Raw genomic sequence first — 21,544 nt, forward strand, 5'->3', positions numbered from 1 at the left:
GCCTGCTCCTGCCATTCCTTTGCAGCAGCTTCCTCGTGGGTACGAGGTGGCTTCAGGGCAGTGATGGAAAGGACCAGAGTCCGATGCCGTGAGGACACAGGGATGAGTCAGACTGGACCTGTCCTCAGGTGCCCCCAAGCTGATGGGGAGACAGAGAGAGGAACAAACTGATGATGGCAGCACAGTGTGGCCAGACCGTGACAGTAGGAGGCCCAGAGGTGGCCCCTGACAGCCTAGGGGGCAGGCCAGGCTCCCTGGAGGAGCCGGAGGGCTGGCCCAGGTTCTGGGCAGAGAGAGCCGTATGTGAGACGTGGGAGAGAGCTCGTCCCACAAGAACTGGGGAGAGAATTGGCTGCCGCCCCTGGAGGCGCCCCTCCCTGGCCCCTTGTCTGTGCGGTAGGTACATCCTGCTTGGGTTTCTTAAATAGTAGTAATTTATCCTCAGAAAATTAGACATTTAATTAATTAATATCAGTAGACATTAAGTATGAAGCATCTCTTGGTTGGGGTAATCATTTCCCAATGTATACGTGTACAGAACATCACGTTGTGCAACCTAAATCACACATCAAACTTTCATTTGTCAATCTATCTCAGTAAAGCTGGAAAAAGCTACAATGAGACCATGGGGATCTGCAGAGCCATGGACCTGCCCCTGCCCCAGGTCCTCGAGGAGTTTCTGAACTCCTCATTCTTGCACTCGCTTTACGGTCTAGGAAACAAGCCCTTATCTGCTTGTTTGGAGGCCCAGTCAGCAGGCGGGCTGGCAGCACCTCCCTGGGGCCTGTCACTCAGGATGGGGTGCCGCTGAACCCCCGATCTCTCCACTCCTTGACGTTGTCCTGTTTGTGACCTCTAGAACAGGCTGTGATCCGCCCCTGGAGGTGTGGCCCTGCTCCCAGGCCTGGAAACCGGTCGGAGGTGGGAAGGGAGTGGCCCCTGGGCCTTCCTAAAGTAGCCTCAGGTTTCCAGCACACTCCAGGGCTGAGCTGAACCAGGTGGGTCTTGATTTCCTTTTGAATCCTTAAGGAGGGTGTGGAGAGACCCTCTTTTCTCCTTTTTCACTACAGCCTTATGAGCTATGGGAGGGAGGGATGGATAGTCTGGAGTCCCGCTGCCTTGACTAGTGGGTAGTGGCTACCCCTTTCCCAGCCTCAGTTTCCTCATCTATAACATGGGCACTCAGGGATAATAATGGTCCCTCTCACTTGAGCTTGTTTCTAGCCAAGCAGGTTCGTCCCGTGCTGGCATTTACACAGGGAAGCTGAGTGTTAAGAGTTTGAGTGGTGTGTCTACTGGCCTTGAGAGCAGCAGGATATTGGGGGAAGGGGGTATCCAGAGAGAGGAAGGGGCCAGAGGATTAAATGACTTGGGGTCAAGGGGAGGGTCTGTCCCTTAAGAGAGTAGGAAGGGGGTGGGCACAGAATTCTTCCTGGCACCCCCACTGTACCCTGAGTGCCTCCTTAGACTCTGACTTTGCCTGGTCCCCACCCACCCCACCTTGCCTTTGAAGATAAAAAGAGCTTGCCGGCAGCCAAGCCAAGAGAGGGTGTGTCTCTCTGTGTAAACCCTTCTCACCCAGGCAGCCCGGAAAGCTGGGAGGGGCTTCCGAACCTGCTGGGCCTCTTGGATAGGCCTCGGTGGGATGATGAGGGTGGGGCAGCTGCCCAGGTGGGATGGACTGGTCAGAGACTATCCCGCTTCCAGGTTTTCTCCACATCATCAGAAGTCAGCTGAGCCGGGAGACAGCCCATGGAGGGTCTCCAGAGTGCCAGGCTCTCTCAGAAGTCCCATGAGCTGGTGATCAGATCTCCCTTCGGGACTGGCACCTCCCCACCTTCCCCCGTCCTGCCAGGCTCCGGAGTCAGAGAGCCCAAGTTCAGTCTCCCCTCTGCCTTTTCCTGGCCACGTGTCCTGGGATGGATCTTCCCGTGTTCCAGGACTCAGCTTCCTTTTTCTCAACTGTAAAATGAGGAGTTCTGCCTCTGAGTAGAGTTGAGAATTAAAGGACCTCCAAAGACCAGATCTGCACACACTAGGTACACAATAAACGGCAGCTGATCGATTTCTTAAAAGGATCTTTGAGCTTCTGCAAGGGCAATTCTTGGGAAGCCCCTGTTCGTAGGCAGCTCTCTGGCTTGGGGGACCCCTCTCCTACTTGTTCTGTCCCATTAGGAGACAAATGAGCTCTAATACTTCCCAGCCTCTAAATAAACAACATCCCTCCTCTGCCCTCGTGTCCCCTTCCAACTACTGTCTTGTTTCTTTGCTCCCTTTTCCACAAAAATCTCTGACAGTTTTCCGTGGTTCCTGCTTCCACTTACTCACCTCTCCGCCTTTCCCTCATTCACTCCAGTTGGGGTCCTCTCCCTCCCCACCCTCCCTCCTTTCAGCTCCCTCAAAGCTCCTCTCCATCTGCCTTGCCATCTCTGTGCCCCTGGTCCAGCAGCTCCCCTCCTTGGGAGATGCACCCCCTCCCGGTGATCCTTCCACCCCGCCCAGTACCCCTCCTCAGGCTCCTTTGCAGGCTCCTCCCCCGACCCGCCCTCTAACTAGCTCTGTCTTCACTCTCTCTGGATGAGGCCTGTTCTAGTCACTATGGCTGTGTGACAGAATACTCCAAAACTTCGTGACTTCAAACAAGAACCATTTGATTATCTCTTGAGATTTTGTTTGCCAGGGCTGAGTGATGCTTCTGCTCTACGTGGCGTTGATGGAGATTACGCTATCAGAGGTCACTTGGCGGTATAAAGCTGGCTGGCGGGCTGGACTCAGGAGTCCAAGATGGTGCCCCTGGTATCTGACTGGCTGGCATGGCTGGAAGGTTGGGACTAGCCGGGACTGCCGCTCCCAGCACCAACACGGAGCCTTTGTTGTATGATGGTCTCAGAGTGGTCAGACTTCCCACCTGGCAGCTGGTTCCTCCAGAGTCAGAGTGCCAAGAGGCCTGGGTGGAAGCCACCAGGCTTCTCCTGATCTAGTCTCAGAAGTCATGAGTTGAAATGTCACAACCGGTGATGGAGATTCAAGGGGAGGGGGTTAGACCCGACCTGTCATGGGGAACACTAGCAAAGAATTGGCAGCATTATTTGACCAACCACAAGGGTGCAGAGTCCTAAGGATCTCTTTTTTAAAAAAAATTAACTTTATTTATTCATTTTTAGAGAGAGGGGAAGGGAGGAAGAAAGACGGGGAGAGAAACGTCAATGTGTGGTTGCCTCTTGCGTGCCCCCCACTGGGTAACTGGTCTGCAACCCAGGCATGGCCCCGACTGGGCATCAAACCAGTGACCCCTTGGTCTGCAGGCTGGTGCTCAATCCACTGAGCCACACCAGCCAGGGCAGAGTCCTAAGAATCTTAAATGCCCATATACTCTCATGTCTCCAGGGGCAGCCTCTTCATAGTGACCTCCAAACTTGAACATTAAGTTGCCTCCTTGACATCTCTATTTGTGTTTAATAGGACCTGAACAATTCTTGATTCCAACCCCTCCTTATTTCTCCCCAGTCTCCCCAACTCAGTAACCAGCATCACCACTCACCATCCACCAGCCCTGTGTCCTCCCTGCATCCTCTCTTTTTCTCACGCTCACTCGTGGGATCCATCAGCGAGTTGTGCTGGCTCCACCCCCCACATCCTCCCTGCGCCCATCATCTCTGCTTCTCCAGTGTTACTAGCCCCGCCCAAGCTCCATCGCCTCTCCCCGGACAGCAGTGGCCCGCTGAGGAGTCTCCCTGCTCTTTCTCTCACCCTCTCATTGGCCCGCACACAACGGCAGAGTGAGATCACCTACCTCCCCACTTGGAGTTTCCAGCTCTTCTCGTCACACTTGGAGTAAAATCTAAACTCCGCTAGAACCTACAAGGCCTTGGGTGATGAGGGGCCTGTCTGTTCCTGACTGCACTTCCCATCTTGCCCCCCTGTCCCACACTGCCCCAGCTGCCCGCCAAGCCTGTCCCTGTCCCTCCTTGGCATCTTTGCACCCCCTGCTCCCCTTCTTGGACCCTGTGCCCTACAGCCTTGCGAAATCACTCCTTCTTGTCATTTATTCAGATCTTTTTAAAAAAATATATTTATTTATTTATTTATTTATTTATTTATTTATTTATTTATTTCTAGAGAGAGGGGACAGGAAGGAGAAAGAGTGGGAGAGAAACATTAGTGTGTGGTTGCCTCTCATGTGTCCCCTACTGGGAACCTGGCCTGCAACCCAGGCATGTGCCCTGACTGGGAACGGAATCATGGACCGTTTGGTTCACAGGCCCGTGCTCAATCCACTGAGCTACACCAGCCAGGGCCACTTATTCAGATCTTGGTTACCCAACCTAAATGAGCTCCTCCCTAACTACCACTGTTTCTCTCTGTCACATCCGCTGTTTATGTTTTATAGCACTTTTCGCCCTCTGAAATGATCTTGTTCCTATCGCCCACTTGTGAGGGAAGAGTCTGCATCTGTCCCAGCACCTGAGGGAAGGAAAGGGAGTTTTAAAAAAGCTCAATGTTAATCCCCCAGTCAGAACTGGCCTCTTTCTAACCTTGTCCATCCCTGTCTGGTCGTGGTTTTATACCTTTCTAGGCCCCTTTCTGTCCTCTGACCCAGCCAGTCCTTAGATTTATAGCTCGAGGCCCTGTCACTCAGGCCAATCCAGCCCCCTCATCCCTCCTGGGACGTGGTTGTCCTTTGCCATTCCCTGTCCTCCCTGTTCCCCTCGCAGGGCTGGGCCTCAGTCTGCCTGCTGTACCCCAGTGGGAGGCTGTCTTCTCCCTGCCACTAAATCTTACCTGCCCTAAACACGCCCCCACCCCTCAGGACAGTGAAAGCCTTCAGCAGCCACGGGGTGCTCAGCAGGGGTTGTGACTGTGGAGCTGTGGACCGATGAAGTCGTGTGGCTGCTTTTGCACAAACAACCATTGAGTTAGAGCCACCCAGCATGCATATAACCTAAAGCAAAGCGATGGCAGCAGAAAAACAGGAATGCAGCCCTGGCTGGTATGGCTCAGTGGATTGATCTCTGGCCTGTGAACTGAAAGGTTGCCGGTTCGATACCCAGTCAGGGTACATGCCTGGGTTGTGGGACAGGGCCCCCGTTGGGGACATGGAGAGGCAACCAATCGATGTTTCTCTCCCTCTCTTTCTCCTTCTCTTCCCCTCTGTAAAAATAAATAAAATATTTTATTTATAAAAGGAGAGGAAAATGTAAATTCAGGCTAATACCATGAATCTTGTCTATTTTAATCTGTTTTGTTTGATATTTGTGTTACAATGTTTCAGGTGGCCAGTGATGACTGGGTGTGTCTTCATTCAAGCCCTTTGATCAGATGTTGAACAGAGCAGACAAATGGGGTGGTCCACTGGGGCCACCTCCCGGTTCCATTCAGCACGTGTTACTGAGCACTTCCAATGTCCCGGGTGTATGCAAATGCAAAATATCCCTATTGCTGTCCCAGTGGCCTCTTCTCTTGTGCCTGGAATGCTTTGTTCCCAGTGAACCTGAGCTGTTTCTAGTGAGCATAGTCTTCTTTTCCAAGAAAACTTTTCCTTGTGGGGCATCATAAGCCTTTCTGGGGCTCAGCAGTCCCTGGGACTGTTAGACTGCATGGACCTTGGTGGGAGGCCTCTGTAGAGCTTCACAGACTCCATCCTGTCCAACACCTTCATTCGTGGCTCAAATGCAGCCCCAGTGCTGGACAGGCTGCATGGTCACCTGGCAGTGACCATCACAGAAGGGGGCTGAAAGGCCCGTGTGCCCCCCCCCACCGCTGCTGGAAACTTCCCCTCTGTCCTTCTATTTACCTGCAAGCAGTTCTTCATTCTCACGCTTGGCCAGGGCTCAGCAAAGGCCGCCTGGCCAGTCACAGCAGCGTCTCTTGTCCTTGGGGACCTGTGCAAAGCTCTTCCATGCTTGAGTGATTTCCTTTGTCGTTCAACAAAGCCTTGTGATTTTGTTTAGAGAGAGGGGAAGGGAGGGAGAACGAGAAGGAGACAAACAGCAATGTGTGGTTGCCTCTTGCACGCCCCCCACTGGGGACTTGCAACCCAGGCATGTGCTCTGAGTGGGAATCAAACGGGCAGCCCTTTGGTTCACAGGCTGGCACTCAGTCCACTGAGCCACACCAACCAGCGAAACAATGCCTTGCTTTTTAATAAGTTGCAGACCTGACACTTTCCAAACACTTTCCATGGCTCAGACACTGTTCTAAACATGGTGCAAATAAAATAGCATTGAATCCTCTCTATGAACATTATTCCCATCTTATAGATGTGGAAAGTGAGATTCAGAGTGGCTTAAGTAAATGGCTTAAGGTATCTGGGGAGACAGGAGTGGGGCTGGGATGCCAGCAGAGCCTGTGTTGGGAGGGCTTTCTGCCAGCCCCTTGGCCTCCCTGTTTTTTCCTTCTCTCTGCACCCTGCTCATCCGTTCAACAAACCTTTATTGTGGGCTGAAGTTCCTCCGAGACAGCAGGGCACCAGGGCTGGGGGTGGGACTAGCACCAGTGTCTTGCAGCCAGAGAGCTTGCAGCCGAGGGAAGGCCTAGGAGTGCAGTAAGTGCCCGCGGGAGAGCGGGCAGTGTGCCCCTGAGCACAGCAGCCCCTGCCACCAGTGCGTGGCCCAGCTCTGGGCCTCGGCCTTAGACCTGGTGACTTGGGGCCTCGGAGGCAACCCTTGGAGGCTTGGTGTCTCCTTGCTAGGCCTTGTTCTGGGGCCTGGTCTACTCCTGGCACAGTGCATGAGGGACCGTGTTCTGTGGATGAGGTTGTAACTCCTGTTCTTACCACTGGCTCTCAGAAAGGTTTCTTGAACACTTTGCAGGGGAGATTTGGTGTGTTGTGTGAAGGGAACTGGGAAAAAAGATGCGGTGGGGGGGAGCCAGGAGTCTGGGGGCTGTGGGGAGGGTGAGGGAGTCAGCCTGAAGGTGCTGCCTGAGGAGCTGGGGCAGCAGCCCCGCCTGCTGGGGAGGGAGGACACCATCCTTTAGACAGAGGGGCCTGCAGGGGCTGGAGGAGCAGCTGGGCCTTGGAGGGGCCACCCAACGTGTTGCTAGCTTCTAGCTTCCTGGGGCAGGAAGTGCCAGCTGCAGCCAGAATCTTATAGCGCTGGGAGGAGCAGCTCAGGCCTGAGGAATGTGTGCAGCCCGGGAGGGTGAGGGGCCCCTTTCCTGCTTCCCTTACCTCTCTCTGGAAGGAGAGAGTCTGTTCTATTCTACTTGTTCTGTTCTCTACCAGATCCTATTCTTTGATCTCATGGTTTTTCTATTCTCTCTTTCCCTTCCTTCCCCCTTTCTCTGTCTCTGTCACCTCTCACTTCCCCCCCTTTCCCTCTTCTCATTCCTTCCCCCTCTCCCTTGGTGTCTTGGAGGGGACTCGTGAGGCCTATAGCTGGTACGCCCAGCAGATGACGGATGGCGGGGCCTGACCCATCACCTGGTCACGTGTTGCCATGGTGACCCAGAGGCAGTGTCAAGCAGCAGCCTTGGCCACCTAGTGGGGAGGGCATGAAGGGCTCTGGTAGGAGAAAGACCGGTCCTGTTCTAACCAGTTCCTAAAGGGCCCGCCCCACTGCCCGGAGCTTTTGCATGGGGGTTATTGCCTGTGAATGTGGCTTCTGGGCTGGGAGATATCAGAGTGGTGCCCCTGAGGGGCCATAGGTACCATCAGAGAGATTGAGGACAGTTGGACTTAGGGTCAGAGTGCCTGGGCTCGGATCTGTCCTGCCCCCTTATGGGGTCTACTGGAGGTAGGGCTGGGGAGGTGGCAAACAGTCCCAAGGGAAGAAGCCACAGGGAGGCGGCTGTCAGCTGTGTGGAGTCTGTGGGGGGCAGAAATGAAAGAACGTTGACCCTGGTGGTGGCCACCTCGCCCCTGACAGGCTTCTGGGCCTTGAGCATCCAGTGGGACAAGTGCCTTGACTCTGGAATGTGCTGGGAGGAGGTGCTAGTGGCATCATTGTTTCCAATGGAGCATGTGAGGCTGAACAGGGAGGGGAGCGTCTCTGTACGGGTCCTGGTCCGGCGTGTGTGGTGAGGAAGGTCGGTGCCCAGCACCAGTGCCTAGGATGGTGAAGTAAGCACCTCACCTGTCAAATGAGAGGCAATTATGGCCAGGCGGCCAAGCAGCCTCCGCCTTTGCGTTAAACAGGCTTGGTTCAAGTCTCAGCTGTGTCCTTTACTGACTGTGATTGTGTGTGCATGCGCACGTGTGCACACAAGTTGCTTCCCTTTTCTGAACTTCTGTTTTCCATCTATAAAACTGGAACGTAATGACGTTCAACGGTGGGAACTGTGTGAAGACTGAATAAGCTAATGCATAGAAAATGCTTGGCACAGTGCCTGGCACATATCACATATATATTTTATTTATTTATTTTTTAGAGAGAGGGGAAGGGAGGGGGAGAAACAGATGTGTAAGAGAGACATCAATCGGTTGCTTCTCACATACCCCTAACTGGGGGCCTGGCCCACAACCCAGGCGTGTGCCCTGGCTGGGAATCGAACCAGCACCATTTCACTTGGCGGGACGATGCCCAACCCACTGAACCACACCGGTCAGGGCTACATATTAAATAGTTAAGCAAAGGAGAGCGATTGTTCTCAGTCTAACTTGCACACCTACCCTTTCAATTTTATAAACGAGGAAGCTGTGGCCAGAGAAGAGACACGAAAAACTTGCTCTAGTCCCGTGGATTGTTAGCTGCGGGGTGCACCCCAGCAGTGCAGAGCAGTAGGAGCGAGGGTGTTGGCTGAGGTTAATCTGAACCCCAGCTGCACAAGCCATTCCCTCGCCCTGCAGGCTCTGTGCACACTCCCCCAAGCCCCTCCGCACCCCTCAGTGTAACAGCATCTCCTAGGCAGCCCCTCGTTCCACAGCCCCATGAGGATGGGGAACCACTCGGCGTGTCCACCCTGGCAGGCCCTGCTCAGGCCCTCGGGCCCTGCTGGAATACAAGGAGGGCAGCACCACTGCAGTTTACGAAGTGCTTTCCATCTGTCCCCTGCCTCTGCACTCAGGACAGCTCTGCAGAGCACTGGTGCTGCTGCTCCTCTTACAGGTGAGAAAGCTGGCCTGGGGGCTGCTCAGTGTGGAGTGCACAAATCACTGGGTCGAGGGAGGCAAGTTGCCCTTGGCCCCTGCATTTCAGAGGGGTGGTCTGGGGTTCACATACAGCCAGCCTGGCTCTGGAATCCATGGTCTCAGCGCCTCCCTTCCCCGCGTCTTCATTTCCCCAAAGCTGAGAAGCGAAGGCTGCTGGAGTCTCTTGTGGTTTAGGAAAGGCAAGGCTCTGTCCAGCGCACCTGCTGCATCCTCTCCAGCCTGTCGGAAGGATGCTCCCTAACTCTCACGACCCTTTATAGTTGGCTGGGTGCCCTCGGTGTTGGGGTCTCTGTTAGTCCTCCCACTGCTCCTGGATGCAATGAGGTGGGGGTATTTCTTCTCAGCCTCTCAATGACTTTCCCAAGGTCTGCCTGACTCTGGGCCCTTTCATTGAAGACCTTGGGCAGAGAGCGCCTCAGTTTCCCTGGTCACAGAAGCAGGCTGTTGTAATCCATCTCCGAAACCCTCCTCCCTCTGCTGGTGGAGGGAAGGGCTGCGTTGTAGGTGGAGGCAGGAGGTCTGCACTTCAGCTTAAGCCTGGCTCTGTGGTTCTAGGGCCACCATGGGCGGGACCTGGGACTGACTGACCTGGGCTTGGGTCGCCTGTGTACCTGGCCTGTGATAACCCCTTAAGTGTGTGCCCATGGGATATCAGATGGGATAGGCACAGGGATAGAACATTGAGGAAATGTTCTCCGGCCCCTGGCAGGCCCCTTGTGGGGCAGGGGCTGAGGGTAGGTATCAGATTTCAGACAAGGTTATTTTTACCCTGGGAGTGGAGGGAGGCAGGTGATGTGTGGGCTCTGTTCTAGAATGGGGTGAAGGGGTAAGGGGCGGGAGCTGGGGAACCTCACCTGACCTCATGGCCAGTATTTCTCCCTGCCTTTGTGGGGTGACCCTAGTGGGAACTGAGGACCCACTGAACAAACTCATTCATTTGGTCCTCAAGGAGCCAGGCTCTGTGCCGGGCCCGTGGAATTGGTAGTGGAGAGAGAAGGTGCCTGCCTGGTGGATCTTCTGGTGTGGTGTCAACCAGCTACTCCCACAATTAAATAAACATTGTTATTAATGAAATGTATTCATTACAGAGAGGGTGGTAAAGAGGTGAGGTAGGGTGCCAGGAGCCCGAGGGCGGCGGAAGAGACAGGAAACCCAGGGTGAGTAGGTGTTGCAGAAGTGAGGGGGAGAGGCGGGAGCGCTTCAGGCAGCGGGAGGGCTCCACCACTCCGCGGCCGCTGTGGCACAATGAGCGTGAGGAACTGAAAGAAACCTGGGGCTGGGGGCACATGGCGCGAGCAAGAGAGGAGACGTGGCGGGGCTGTCTGCCAGGGGCCCTGGGGGCCTTGTTGAGGACTTCCTCCCAGAGGCCAAGCCTTGGAGACTGTAGTTAAAGGCTCCATTGGACGGAGGAGGGACCTGAGGCCCAGAGAGCTCATCATAGAAACTACCCAGCATTTTTATCATGTGCCGGGTTGCATGCTGAACACTCTGCTCCCCACATCTCTTTTGTTAATGTAGTTGGCATTTTACATTTAATGTAGTTTAGCTGGCTTACTTATCTGAGTATTTATCTGAGATGTTTTGCAAAAGATTTTAAAAACATTATCAAGGTGAAATAGAACATAAACTACCCATTTTAAAGTGTATACTTCAGTTGCATTTAGTACATTCATTGTGTTGTGTGACCAGCACCTCGATCTAGTTCCAAAACACTCCGGTCACTCCAGAGTAAAACCCCTTCCTTGCAAAGCAGCTTCCCCCAGGGCTGGCAGGCAGACGCGGGAGCCCGCTGCCGGGTCAGTCTGCACCAGGCCGCAGCTCCGGACGGGCTGGGTGCTGTGGCCTCTGCTTTCTCCTCCATCGCTGGCTGGCTGCACAACTGGGGGTAGTTTGCTCCCCCTCTCTGAGTCTCAGATGGAAAGATTTCTTTTCTTGAGAAAAATTTTTATTTTATTTTATTGATTTTAGAGAGAGAGGAAGGGAGAGAGAGAGAGAGGGAGAGACATTAATTTATTGTTCCATTTATGCACTCATTGGTTGATTCTTATATGTGCTGTGACCGGGGGTCACCAGCAGCCTTGGTGTATCTGGATGACACTCTGATCAACTGAGCTACCCAGGCTCGGCCGAGAATTTCTTCTGTCTTTACCCCCTTCCATGTGGATATAAATGTGGACTTTGGCTGGTGGGCCTGGGACAGTCTTAAACTCTGCCTCTTTCTAGGTGCTCAGAGGCAATGTACCTGCTCTCAGCCTTGATTTGCTCATCAGTAAAATGGGTAGAATAACAATGCCTTGCAGGGTAGATATGAGAATTACTGAGTTAATACATCTGAAAGCTCTTAGCATAGAACTTGATACATACAAGGTATTCAATAAATGTTAACCAAATGAATGGCATATGGGAAGTAATAATAAAAAATATTGATTTGATTCTCTACCTTTCCTGCCTCAAAATTTTGAAAAATGTTAAGTGCCAGCACGCCTGTAGATGGAACTAACTTAAGGATGTTTGTGTAGGGTGCTCGGACTTTTATCTTTACAATGAAGCTGTGGTCTGATAGCACATGACAACCAGAAGCCTGTGAAACAGCTCCCAGTGCCTCACCCCCACTCATGCTGGCTTCCTGGATGAGTGCTCCCACTTTTTACCTGAGTCTGGTACCCACTGCTACCTTTCTTGCCTTGCCGCTGGGAGTCTCAAGGCCAAACACAATACTCTACAGCAGCCTCTTTGTGCACCTGGATTCCTAACATAATCACTTCTGCGTTTCCTGGTTTCTTACCTCTGCTTGCATTTTAGCTCCCAGTGCATGCACGTCTTGTGTGTGCGTGTGTGCCCTGTGCACACACAGGTGTGTCCTGTGTGCAGGTGTATCCTGTGTGTGCATGTGCATCTTGTGTGTGTCTGCAGGAGTGTCCTGTGTATGTGCAGGCGTGTCCTTTGTGTGTGTGCAGGCTGTCTCAGAGCCTTTTTTGGAGAAAGGTAGGGAACCTGAAGGAGAGTTGAGGATGTTGACAAATGTGTCTGCCTTGCTGGTGGGGAAACCACGGGGGACATCCTTGTTTCTTTGAGAGGCTGGAGCCACCTTTGTGGGGACAGGGCATCAGGTCAGGCAGCCCCCATGGACAGCTCAGAGTGGTCATGCTCGGACCACCAGGCCTTTCACTGGCCTGGCCTGGGGCTCTGGGGACCAGTCGAAGGAGGCTTCTCCCTGCTCCCTGGGGCCTGCATTTTAGTCCCCAGCCCCTCTGGGGACACAGAGACCGGGAGTGGGAGGAACGGGGGCTTTTCAGTCTCACACCTGGGCTTGAGGCCCAGCTCCAATATCGTGGCTCTTTGAATTCTCACGGAACCTCTTAAATGGGCTAATAGTCTTGACCCTTAACAGTCTCGCACCCTCACCATGAAGTTACGGTGATCTCACAGATGAGAACAAGCTGCGTAAAGTCCTGTGTGGATGATATTGGGGTCTGTCCCAGCTGTGTTTCTGTAGGAAGTCTAAACTTGGCTTTATAATGCTAACAGTGAGTGCTCAAAAATGTTAGCCACGTGGCAGGCCTGTGCTAGGAGCTTTAAACACTGGATCTCATTTAGCTTCTCATTTCTTGACCCCTGGATGTGGTAGGTATTATAATCCCATTTTTTTACAGTTGAGGAAACTGAGGCCCACAGAAGTTGAGCAGTTTGCCCTAAGGTTACACACGTTAGTTGAGGAACCCAGTTTGAACCCAGGCCAGACTGACTTCCAAGGCTTGTCGTGGGGGGTTAGGTGAGAGGTCACCTTCCTGCGGGGGTGGGCGGGCCTCCTCTGCTCCAGGCCTGCTGTTCTGGTGGTTCCTGCAGGTGTGACGATCTCTCTGCTGGCTGGTCTCCTTTCGTGGGTAATCTCTAGGTCGCAGCCCTCCCCAGGAGTCTTCCATGGTTTCTGGGGACTCCTCAGCCCCTTTGCCTCGGTCTCTGCCTGCACAAGTACCTAGTACTTCACCTCATGCTTCCCTTTGCTGCGGCCGTTCCCATCGCCCGAGGCACCCTGTTCCCGCTTGTCCTTTCTGCTGTCTTCAGGTCCTCTCTGCACCTCAGACCTTCCTCATCTTCAAGTCTCAGGTCTCAGCTCCAAGGTGACCCCTGTCCTAAGTTTCTTCTGTAGGTGTTTATGTGGCACCTGCTCTGGGCCAGGCCTGAATCTGTTTCTGTCCTGAGGAAATGCCTGTGTGATGGGGGAGGCGCCTGTGAACACGGTGACTGTGCGGCGTGGTCGGTGCTGTGATGGAGACAGGCAAGGCTGTGGCGACTGGAGGGCCCTGGCTCACCCTGGGGAAGAGGCGCAGGCGGGGGAGCTTGGAGAGGGAGGAGGAAGGACTCACCTGGCAGACAAGGCAGGTAAAAGGGTCCCAGGCAGCAGCAGCACCCACATGGCCGGGGGAACGGAGGAGGATGAGAGTGGTGCTCTGAGGAACCTCCTGTGGTCGAGCTGCCGGGCGAAGTGGCAGGAGCAGGAAGCAGGGCCTTGCTCCTGGGGGGTCTGGAGCAGGGGAGCTGTCTGATCAGGCTTACTGTTCAGACAGGTTCGAGTGGTCCTGGGGGATAGAATGAGGTCCCATGGTGGGAGGAGTTCCAAGGACCGACTGGTCTGCCTGCCAGGCAGGACACAGTAAGTTGTGGTTATCGAGTCGGTGGGTCTGTTGCTGGGGGGATCCATTGGTGCTGCCTGGACGCCAGAAGGCGGTGGAGCCTGGAGGCCTGTGAACAGGCCATGGAAGCAGTGCGGGGCCCTGAGTGCGTCAGGGTGGTGGGGTAGGCCGAGAGCTTCAGGGGGTTGGGTATCTGTACTTGGCTCCCTGGGGGAGGGAGGAAACCCAGGTCAAGTGTGTCATTGGGAGCTGTGGTCAAATTGCCTGGAAGGGGCCCCGGCCCAGGAGGCCTCAGCCTAACTCCCAGCTATGTGACCCTGGACCAGCCTTTCCTTCCGTGTGCCTTAGTCTCCCCATCAATGCAGGGATTGGGCCAAGTGGCCTCTCCTGCTCTGACCAGCAGGTCTGTGGCATGGCTGGCCCAGGAGGAGGGACACAGAGCGAACGGTATAGCCAGCTGAGGCCTAATCTGGGATTATCAAATCTGGCCAGTTCTGCTGTGGCCGGGACCAGAGCCTGGCACTGCTTCCTTCTGAGAGGGCACGACTCTGGCCCCACCTTTCTCGTGGGCCCCGCCCTCCCCGTCTCCCTATCAGCTGTTTCGGCTCAGCCTGCCTGGCCACCAGAGGACCTGACTCCATCCAGGGCCTCCGCTTTCCCTGTGACTGGCTGGGGCTGGGGAGAGGGGAGTGGCCCAGCTCTTAGGGCCCCATTGGCCAAACCCTCCAGGGCTGCACACTTCCCTCCCTCCCAGTCTGGCTGCCTGCCCAGCCTGGGGGGAGGAGGAGGCCTGGCCTGGCCTGACAATGGTAGGCTATGTTGGAGCCAAGGGAGGAGTTGGAATTTGAGAGGCCCTGTCCTGAGCCACTGGTGCTGCTCTGTTCCCTCTGCTGCTGCTATAGCCCAGGGCTCTACACCCCTCTTTTGGAGAGGAGTTGGGGGATAGCCATAGTGAGGCTTGTCCCGCACTTTGCAGGGGGCAGGGAGGTGGGAACTGAGCCCTGCTGGGAGAAGCTCAGTATTTCCTGTCTGACAGGGTAAACCGGCTCCTTGGCTTCCTCTTTGGAAATCTCAGCTGGGCGTGCTGGAGCCCTGCAGGGTTAGACCCCAGAATGCTGGAACCAGGGGATACCCTGGGGATTGGCGACCTCCCACTGCCCCTGCCCACCTTATGAGTGATGGATGAGGCTCAGGAGGAGAGGGGACTCGCTCACGATCACATAACACCTGAGGGACAGAAGTAGGATTTGAACTCAAGTCTGTCTCTGCTTGTCCTTCCGCAAATCTTTGACGAGGTCCCATTGCGTGCCAGGCTCTTCTAGACATGAGCGTGAGAGTAGGAGCTTCTCAAAGGGACCAGCTGGATTCTCCTTTGCATTCTCAGTGTTTGGCCCAGGGCCTAGTACAGAGGAGGTGCTTGGTAAGTGAATGAATGAATGAATGAATGAATGAGGCAAAGATCCTGCCTTCAAGCATGTAGAGTCTATTGGGAGGATAGTCCTTTCCACAGAACTTGAAAGAGGAGCCTGATGGAAGTGCGGAGTGACCAGGTGAGAAGCAGAGAAAGGATTGGCACTAAGGTGTCCTGGCTGCTGGTCTAGGGCTTTTCCATCTTTACTTCCTCATCTGTAACAATGGGGTCCCCCTTCCTTGTGAGGATCCAGTGAGCAGTGGATGTAAAAATAGGCTTGTGAAGCAGGGACACCCTGTGTGCATGCCCAGAACTGCCCAGAAACCGCATACGTCTGCTCCCTTGCTTCTGCCCCCTTACACTGTGCATCTTGCCTGCCCTGTTTCCCTGGCTTTCTCCAGGCTTCTTTCTGAAATGTTCTGTGTAGAACCCCTGGCTGTGGGAGGGGTTTGGGAAGAGTGTGGGTGAACAGAGTCTGCCTGCCTCCTCCCTCTAGCATCTCCCACACCTGGAAAGGCAGCCACCCACATCCACATCCGTGCAGGCCCCCAGTGCACACCAGGCTGGAAATGCCTTGGCAGTGGTTACCATGGTGACATTCCTGCTTAGACCACAAGGCCTGTGAGATGCCTGCAAGATCCTGCAAGGCTGGCAGCCTGGCACTGCGAAGGCTTCCACCCAAGCTGAGAGCTCGTGGGACAGCCGCCCTCCTCTTTGTCCCCTTGGTGCCCAGCACTGTTCCTGGTACCCAGAGGCTCTCGCGAATGAGCTGCCTCTTGGGGACCTACAAGCTGTTCTGGGTCAGACAGGCCTGGTTCAAATCCCTTTTCTACCACTCACAAGTCAGCAACCTTGAACCAGTCATGTCAGTGTTTTCTGAGTTTACTGAATTAGCTACAGAGCTTCACGGGGGGAGCTAACTAAGGAGTGCACACCCCCAGCATGAGGGCCCTCTCAGCTCTGAGCTGTCACCGCCACCATCTGCAGCAGTGGCAGGTTCAGTATCAAGTTGTGTCACTCTTTGCGGCTGAATCCAGGCCCAGGCCTCTGGCTTCCTTCTCACTCAGCACCAGGAGCCCCTGCAGGCAGTGTGGCATGATGGGTAGAACCTCAGGCTGCAGCCAGACCTCTGGGGTCACAGCTAAGCTCTGACACTTTCTTGGGCCTCAGTTTCCTCATCAGTGAAGTGGGGATAATAATAAACCTACCTTAAGGGTTTCTTGCGCAAATCAAATTGAATTGGTATATGCAAAGTGCTTAGAAGAGTGTTTGATATTTATTAGGTGCTATATAAATGTTGGTGGCAGCTGTTATCATTACCACAATTGGCAATGGCCATGAGAATTGGAACTTGTGCCTGTCCCTCCTGTCATTTTTCTCACATGCACAGGTGTATCCTTGTTCACAGTCTGATTAGGTAGAGAGAAGGGATAGCAGGTTGGCGCCACCTTCTTCATCCACCCCATCCACCCACTGCTAAACCCTCACCACCTCTTCTGCCTAAGGACTAACAAAACCTGTGCCCTGGGCTGAAACTCCACCTCTGCTTCATGAGTTTGAGGATTTTCTCAGCTGATTCTCCAGCTGGCGGCTGCTGGAACCCTGGCCTGCATCACACAGCTGCTCAGAGAGTGTCCTGAGCGCTCCAAGTCAGTAGAGCTAAGTGCTAAAGACAGATGAGCACCCAACAGAGGTGTCATCTGAAGAGCAAGGAGTCCAGGGAAGGGGCCCTTGGGGGATGAAGTAGGAGCTGCTTCTTGAAACACCTTTTTGGGAACAAATCCTCAGGCTTGCTGGGTGGAGCCTCACTAGGCCTCTGCACTGAGAGGGGAAATCTTTCAAGCATGAAGGTCAGTCAGAGGCAAAACTTTAAAACGTTGACCCACGAGCTGAAGCAAGGAGGACTGAATTCTGTGCGTGACCCCTCTCTCCCCTACCCCTGTTTCGGGTCCAAGGTCATGTTAACATGGAGGTGTTGGCTACAAGGAACCTGGGCACAAATGACATCCAGAGTGCCCCTGGGCTGGAGGGTGCTGGGAGGTGGGCCCAGGGGCTCTCTCTCCTCCCTCCAGCCCTCAGGTCTCAGGGAGGGCAGACCCAGCGGGCCCTGCAGTGAGCTGACTTCTCTGAACTTGCCTGTTCCCCAGGGCCTCGCCTCTGTGTTCCCCAATCGCCAGTCCCGGAAGTCAGCCTCACGCAAAGAGGTCAAAGACGGTGCCATGGCCGACGATGAGGAGTACCGGAACCCCACAGAGGTACAGATGAGCCAGCTGGTGCTGCCCTGTCACACCAACCAGCGTGGTGAGCTGAGCATCGGGCAGCTGCTCAAGTGGATCGACACCACAGCCTGCCTGTCCGGTGAGACCGCGATCGGCCCAGCCGCCCTCCCCCCACTGGCCCCACACACCCAGAGGAGAGGCCTCCATATTTTGAGATTCTTTTGGGGTGGTTGCTGTCTCCCTGAGTGCCACACTCATCCCTCATCCCAGCCTGCCTGCCTGCAATGCTTTCTCCAATTTCTCGATGCTCAGCTCTGGCCTGCCCTCTCCCCTAAACGCCCCAGCTCTGTGTGGCCGCAGGTCCCTGCTCCAGCACAGCGAGGCCGGGAACACGGCTGCTCCGAGACTGGCTTAGGAGTGCTGTGAGCAGGCACCCTGCTGTCTGCCTTGAAGAGCTCTCTGCACTGGGTTGAGCTGAATGAAACTTATTTTATTCCTTATGATGTCCCAGTGTCCTCCAGGCCACAGGGAGCTCAAGATGGATGTGGGGGAGGTGGGACAGACGGGTGACCCAACTGCCCCCATGCACTCTTTTTTGGGGATTGGGAAAGGGAGGTGAAACTGGGGCAGTGTGAGAACAGGCTGCAGGGACAGAGAAGGGATTCTAGAGGGACTAAGGCAGGGACCTGAGGGTAAGAATGACTCGGGCCCGCAAACAAAGGTGGACGAAGGTGACTGGGCAGACGGGTGGGCACTCTAGAAGGCTGGGAAGGAGACTGGCTGGTGCGGCCACTCATTTATTCAACAGCTACCTACCGAGAGTCCACTCTGTGCCAGGCACTCTTCTGAGATTGGGGTACAGCCATGTACTAGGCAGGCAAAAATCCCCGCCCTCAGTAACTTGCAGCTGAACAGAAGGGAGAGATGCTAGACAGACCAGATACATCAAACAGGACATGTCGACCTTGAAGAAAAGTAAAGAAGGGTGCGGGTGAGGGGGCATGGCCCTAGCTCGGGAGGTCTGACATTTAATCAGAGGTCTGCGTGATGCGGGAGGCTGCTAACGCAGGGCTTTCTTTTCCTGATGCCAGCGGAGAGGCACGCTGGCTGTCCCTGCGTCACCGCCTCCATGGACGATATCTATTTTGAGCACACCATTAGGTAAGTGGCCCCTCCTGCTTCTAGGTACTTGTGGGTACCCCACTACAAGCCTAGGGATCCCTCCCGTCTCTCCTGCCTGGAACTCGATGGTCTTTGTGGATGAAGTCGGGGAAGCCTCTGGGAAGCAGGGACCTACCTTCAGGGACTCTGGGACAGCGGTCGGCTGGGAGCTGGTTTGCTGCTAGTTGCTGTGGGGTCAGTTCCCTCAGCTGGGGGGGAGCCAAGGAAGTTGCTTCAAAGTTGGAGTTGAATGTTGCTGAGGCAGCATCGTGGGTGCTGTGTGACTTTGGTGAAGTCTAGCTTTTTCTCTGGGAGTGATTAGACTTAACCAGTGAATGCCTTTTCGATCTCAGGCATTCTCTGTGGGTCACTGGTTGCTGGACTGTAGGGAGTTCTCTAGACAAGGTGCCCTGGCAGAGCTGGAGTCAGAAGCTTGGGTAATTCAGTGTCTGCTCACATAGCTTCAGGGACGAGGAGCTCGCTGCCTCCCAGTTTTTTCTTTTTTAAAATGCCTCTACTGGTTACAAAGCTCTTCATTACGCTGTGTTGAGCTTTGTCCCTGCGGAGCTCTGCTGGGACCCAAGGACCACACCAAGACCTCAGCCCTTTGTAGGGTCTGCTTGTAGTGCCCCCTGGCCTGCTCCTAAGTTCTCCATCAGCGCCAGGGGCTTATTCAGGACTTCCTTGGTGCCTGGAGCGTTGCGGTTAAGGGAAAGGTGTGGCCGGTCCTTACATTCATTTTCCAGTCACTCATCACTACTGGCACCTTTTCCGGATGAGGGCTCGTGCCGCGTGCGTGGCACGCACAGTCAGCTGGAGCGTAGTGCCCGTGCGCCCGAGCGCCCAGCTGTGGGGAGGCGGACGTAGGAACATAATTTCAGTTCATGGGTAAGTTCCATGCTCCTGATGATCTCTGACATACAGGTGCTTTGTGATACTTTTTCTAAATATTTTTTATTTTAGAATAGTTATTAATTTACAAAACAGTTGTAGATGGTACAGAGCATTCCATAAACTCCACATCCAGATCCTCTGTTAAAACTTTACATTCACATGGTACCTTTGTCACAATCGATGAACCGATATTGATGCATTATTTACAATGCCTTTTCAAATACATTAGCTCGTTTAATCCTCAGATAAATACTGTGAGGTCCTGGTTATTAGTATCTTCATTTTACAGAATAAGAAACTGAGAAACAGAGGCGTGAAGTAACTTGCTTAAGGTCATACAGCTGGAGGAGGACCCAGGCTGTACTACCAAGCAGGCAGCCTGGGCCCAGAGCACTTGCTCTTGACCAGTGGACCACATTTCCTTTATGTCTAGGGGTGGGTATAGTGACATAGAGGGTAATCAAGAGTGGCTTCCTGGAGGAAGTGTTTGAGCTGGCTCCAGTACTGTCAGCACTGTAGGTGGTGACGCTGAGGAACTGCAGTGTTATTCTGGGCCATGTCTGAGTCTCTGCTGCCAACACGGAGCCTGGTACTCACGGCAGCTGGGGAGAGGGCTGGTGGGGGGATGCATGCCCAATGCGTGGTTCTGCTGCGAGACCCAGCAGGGTGAAGGTAAGCGTGGCAGAGGAGGGTGTCAGTGGACGGGGAAGCTGGAGAGGGTCCTGGAACATGGCTGGTGCCCAGGAAAGGCTTGGCTGCACCCGAGGAAAACTGAGGACGGGTTTTTTTTTTTTTTTTTAGTTTTACCATTTAAAAATATTTCAAAATGTATCTGTAAGGGTAAGAACTCTTTTTAAACTTCATCTCAACACCACAACACCTAAACACAATTAATAATAATCTCTCTTGTATCCAGCCAGCACTTCATTGCCCACACCACTGTCTCACGAACTTGTTTCTGTTTTGGTTGCTTCAGTTACTTTTGTTGTTCAAGTCAGGATGCAAATAAGGTTGCAGTCCATTGATAATGTTTCTTAAGGTTTTAAAAAAATGGTCTATAGATATAATACCTTCCCCAACACCCTCCACCCTCCACCCCCCTCTTTCTCTCATTGATATTTATTTGTTCAGGAAACCTGGTCACTTGCCTTCTAGAGTTCTCCATCACCTGGGTTTGCTGTTCGCATCACTGGCTGTCATTTAAATGTTCCTCTGTCCCCCGAGAGTAAATTGGTCGTGGGGAAGGGCTTGAATAGGGGTCAGATTTGTTTATGGTAGCTGCCTCTCTGCCAGGCAAACACCTGGGCAGGGGTTGGGGCTTGAGGGGACCCCCAAAGAGGCTGGGCAGTGACACAGGGAGGGGGCCAGTTTTATACTGAGCCGTGGGGTGGGGGGCAGTCAGGGAGGAAGAGGGGCTTCGACGTCCACGCGGGTGTCTGGTGGGCTTCTGGGGAAGCTGGAGAGGAGGAGGAAGAGGACGGTGAGGACGAGGGGGTGAGGGTGGGAGTAGGGTCACAGATTTCTCTCTTTTTAGCTCCACAGAAAAGAAACTTTTATTTTTATTTTGTGGGTAATGGAAGTTTTCTTTTATTTATTTTTTATCATGAAAACTTTCAAAATTCTAGAAAAGTTGAATAGTGCAAAGTTCTCCATCAGTTAATTACTGAGATTCAATAATTAGCATGTTGCTCAATTTGCTTTATCTATGGTAAATAAGTAGTCTCTCTCTCTCTCCCTCTCTTTTTGCGGAACCACTTGAAAGTAAGTCATAGACATCATTATACTCATCCCTCCACGGTCGGTGTGCGTCTCCTAAAAATGACAGTCCCCTGCATGACTGTTAGAACTGTTAAAAGAAATGGAAAAAAAATGAGCAAGGAGGCCTAGGGCAGGCTGGGTGGCTCCCCCTGAGATTCTGGTTGTTCGGCCGGATGTGGGACTCATTCCAGAGGGACAGGCCAGAGCAGTCAACAGAATCAGACTAGAATCCCAGCTTTGTCACCTTTAGCTGGGTGACCTTGGGCAACTGTCTTACCCTCTCTGATGTTCAACCTACCCCCAAACCTATGTGCCACACTTGTCTTGAGGCTCAAATGTAGTCAGGTACAGTGCCTGGCACATAGTAGGCATTCTT

The 21,544-nt window shown here is 53.7% G+C and overlaps 1 protein-coding gene across 1 annotated transcript in view; it reads left to right on the forward strand.

The window, feature by feature from the left end:
- The first annotated feature begins 979 nt into the window (after nt 1-979).
- Nucleotides 980-21,544, forward strand: part of ACOT11 (acyl-CoA thioesterase 11) — a 36,259-nt gene continuing 15,694 nt past the window's right edge. The window contains exons 1-3 of the mRNA XM_053655499.1: nt 980-998; nt 17,284-17,494; nt 18,447-18,516. Coding sequence (XP_053511474.1) covers nt 17,356-17,494; nt 18,447-18,516 — 209 coding nt within the window. The 5' untranslated portion in view covers nt 980-998; nt 17,284-17,355. The remainder of the gene's footprint in view (nt 999-17,283; nt 17,495-18,446; nt 18,517-21,544) is intronic.

Source organism: Artibeus jamaicensis, unplaced genomic scaffold (genome assembly GCF_021234435.1).
Source record: "Artibeus jamaicensis isolate MK-2021 breed Jamaican fruit bat unplaced genomic scaffold, CSHL_Jam_final scaffold_1019, whole genome shotgun sequence".
Taxonomy (NCBI): domain Eukaryota; kingdom Metazoa; phylum Chordata; class Mammalia; order Chiroptera; family Phyllostomidae; genus Artibeus; species Artibeus jamaicensis.